The following is a 1,496-nucleotide window of genomic DNA, read 5'->3' on the forward strand; positions in this document are numbered from 1 at the left end:
ATAGATAGATAGATAGATAGATAGATAGATAGATAGATAGATAGATAGATAGATAGATAGATAGATAGATAGATAGATAGATAGATAGATAAGATAAAATTGGTAATCCTAGTTGACCTAAAAATGTTTATTCTGATTTCATGTCGGACAGTGTGGGAAAAAAATGCATATGAGTATTTTTATATGGTGTATGTAAATATCTGGTTTCAACTGTAGGCACCAAAAACTCAGATCTCTTGCCTCATTTTAATTATTTGATTTCAAACTACTATGTTTCCACTGTAGCAACAAAAATAAAGAAATCATCTAACCATTCCATTAGTTCTGGAGAACAGTGTATTAAAGGAAGAATGTTTCAGTTTTTCAAAAATGGTGTAAAGTTCAATAATTCATAGAAAGGGAACCTGTCCACTTCTAAAACTAAATATGAGCCAGCTTACTTTAAATATGTTATCTTATGYAAGTCTCTTTGGAGATTTTTATTTTTAATTTTTTTTTAAAAAAAGGGCCTAAAAATGGTTGTGGTTTAACTGTACCATCCTGCTGAAACAAACAGTCCTCAGGTTGCCCTCAGATACCCGTGACAGTCTGCAGACAAACTGCTCATTGAATCAGATCCCCTCGAGCCTAATGGGCTGGAGATGTCCAAAAGCACGCACCGTTGGGGAAGTCTGAAACAAACACTGAAGACTTTATAGCTGGTGCAGTCATGAGCTGCCTTTTCCAAGCTGAAAAAGACAATGTTGATTAGAAGAGCCAACATGTGCTGTAGGTTGTCTGTTTGGGATAAATATCAGATAAGGAGGGATTTGAATCAGACTCATTTCATTTTGAGACCAACAGAAGACAAGCTGCTGCCGTTTAAACTACACAACCAGCTCTGTGGAGCTTTTTAATCTTTACGTGACTCCTGTTTTATGACATTTAACCCAAAGACTGTCTGGAAGCTGCATGTTTTGTTCTGACCTTGGATAAAAGAATGAAGAGTCTTCTTATCGCCTTTTTTTGCTTCTTGGGTAAGTTTCTGCAAACACAGTCCAGTGAGTGTGTAAATATGATGAGGCTGCATTATGTTTCTGGAAACTCAGGATGCTGCAACAGTCATTTAGTTTTCATTTTTTGATCTAAATCTAATAAAAATGTATAAAGAATCTTTTTGTTGTTTTGTTTAACAAAATACAGACTTGCCAAAGATGTTTCCAACCTAGAGTTCTAAAGTGGATGTGACTGCAAAAAATAGGCTCTAATCTTAAATACAGTTAACTCTACAAATAATGTAGATTATTCTAATTTTGTACTCAGTGGTGAACAAAGTACTCAGTTTCCTTACTTGTGTCAAAGTACTGACCCTGCTGGTCAAATATTATTCCAAATAAAGTAAAAGAAGGTCTGTCAAATTAATATTTAATTTAAAGTACTTGAGTACTTTCAAAAATACTTAAGTACTGAAATACTGAAAATTTGTAAGTCATTTAGCAATGCATTTAACTTGAGTG

The 1,496-nt window shown here is 34.0% G+C and overlaps 1 protein-coding gene across 1 annotated transcript in view; it reads left to right on the forward strand.

The window, feature by feature from the left end:
• Nucleotides 1-677: 677 nt before the first annotated feature.
• Nucleotides 678-1,496, forward strand: part of LOC106530385 (CMRF35-like molecule 1) — a 22,044-nt gene continuing 21,225 nt past the window's right edge. Inside the window, exon 1 of the mRNA XM_014025987.1 lies at nt 678-1,016. Coding sequence (XP_013881441.1) covers nt 980-1,016 — 37 coding nt within the window. The 5' untranslated portion in view covers nt 678-979. The remainder of the gene's footprint in view (nt 1,017-1,496) is intronic.

Source organism: Austrofundulus limnaeus, unplaced genomic scaffold (genome assembly GCF_001266775.1).
Source record: "Austrofundulus limnaeus strain Quisiro unplaced genomic scaffold, Austrofundulus_limnaeus-1.0 Scaffold514, whole genome shotgun sequence".
Taxonomy (NCBI): Eukaryota; Metazoa; Chordata; class Actinopteri; order Cyprinodontiformes; family Rivulidae; genus Austrofundulus; species Austrofundulus limnaeus.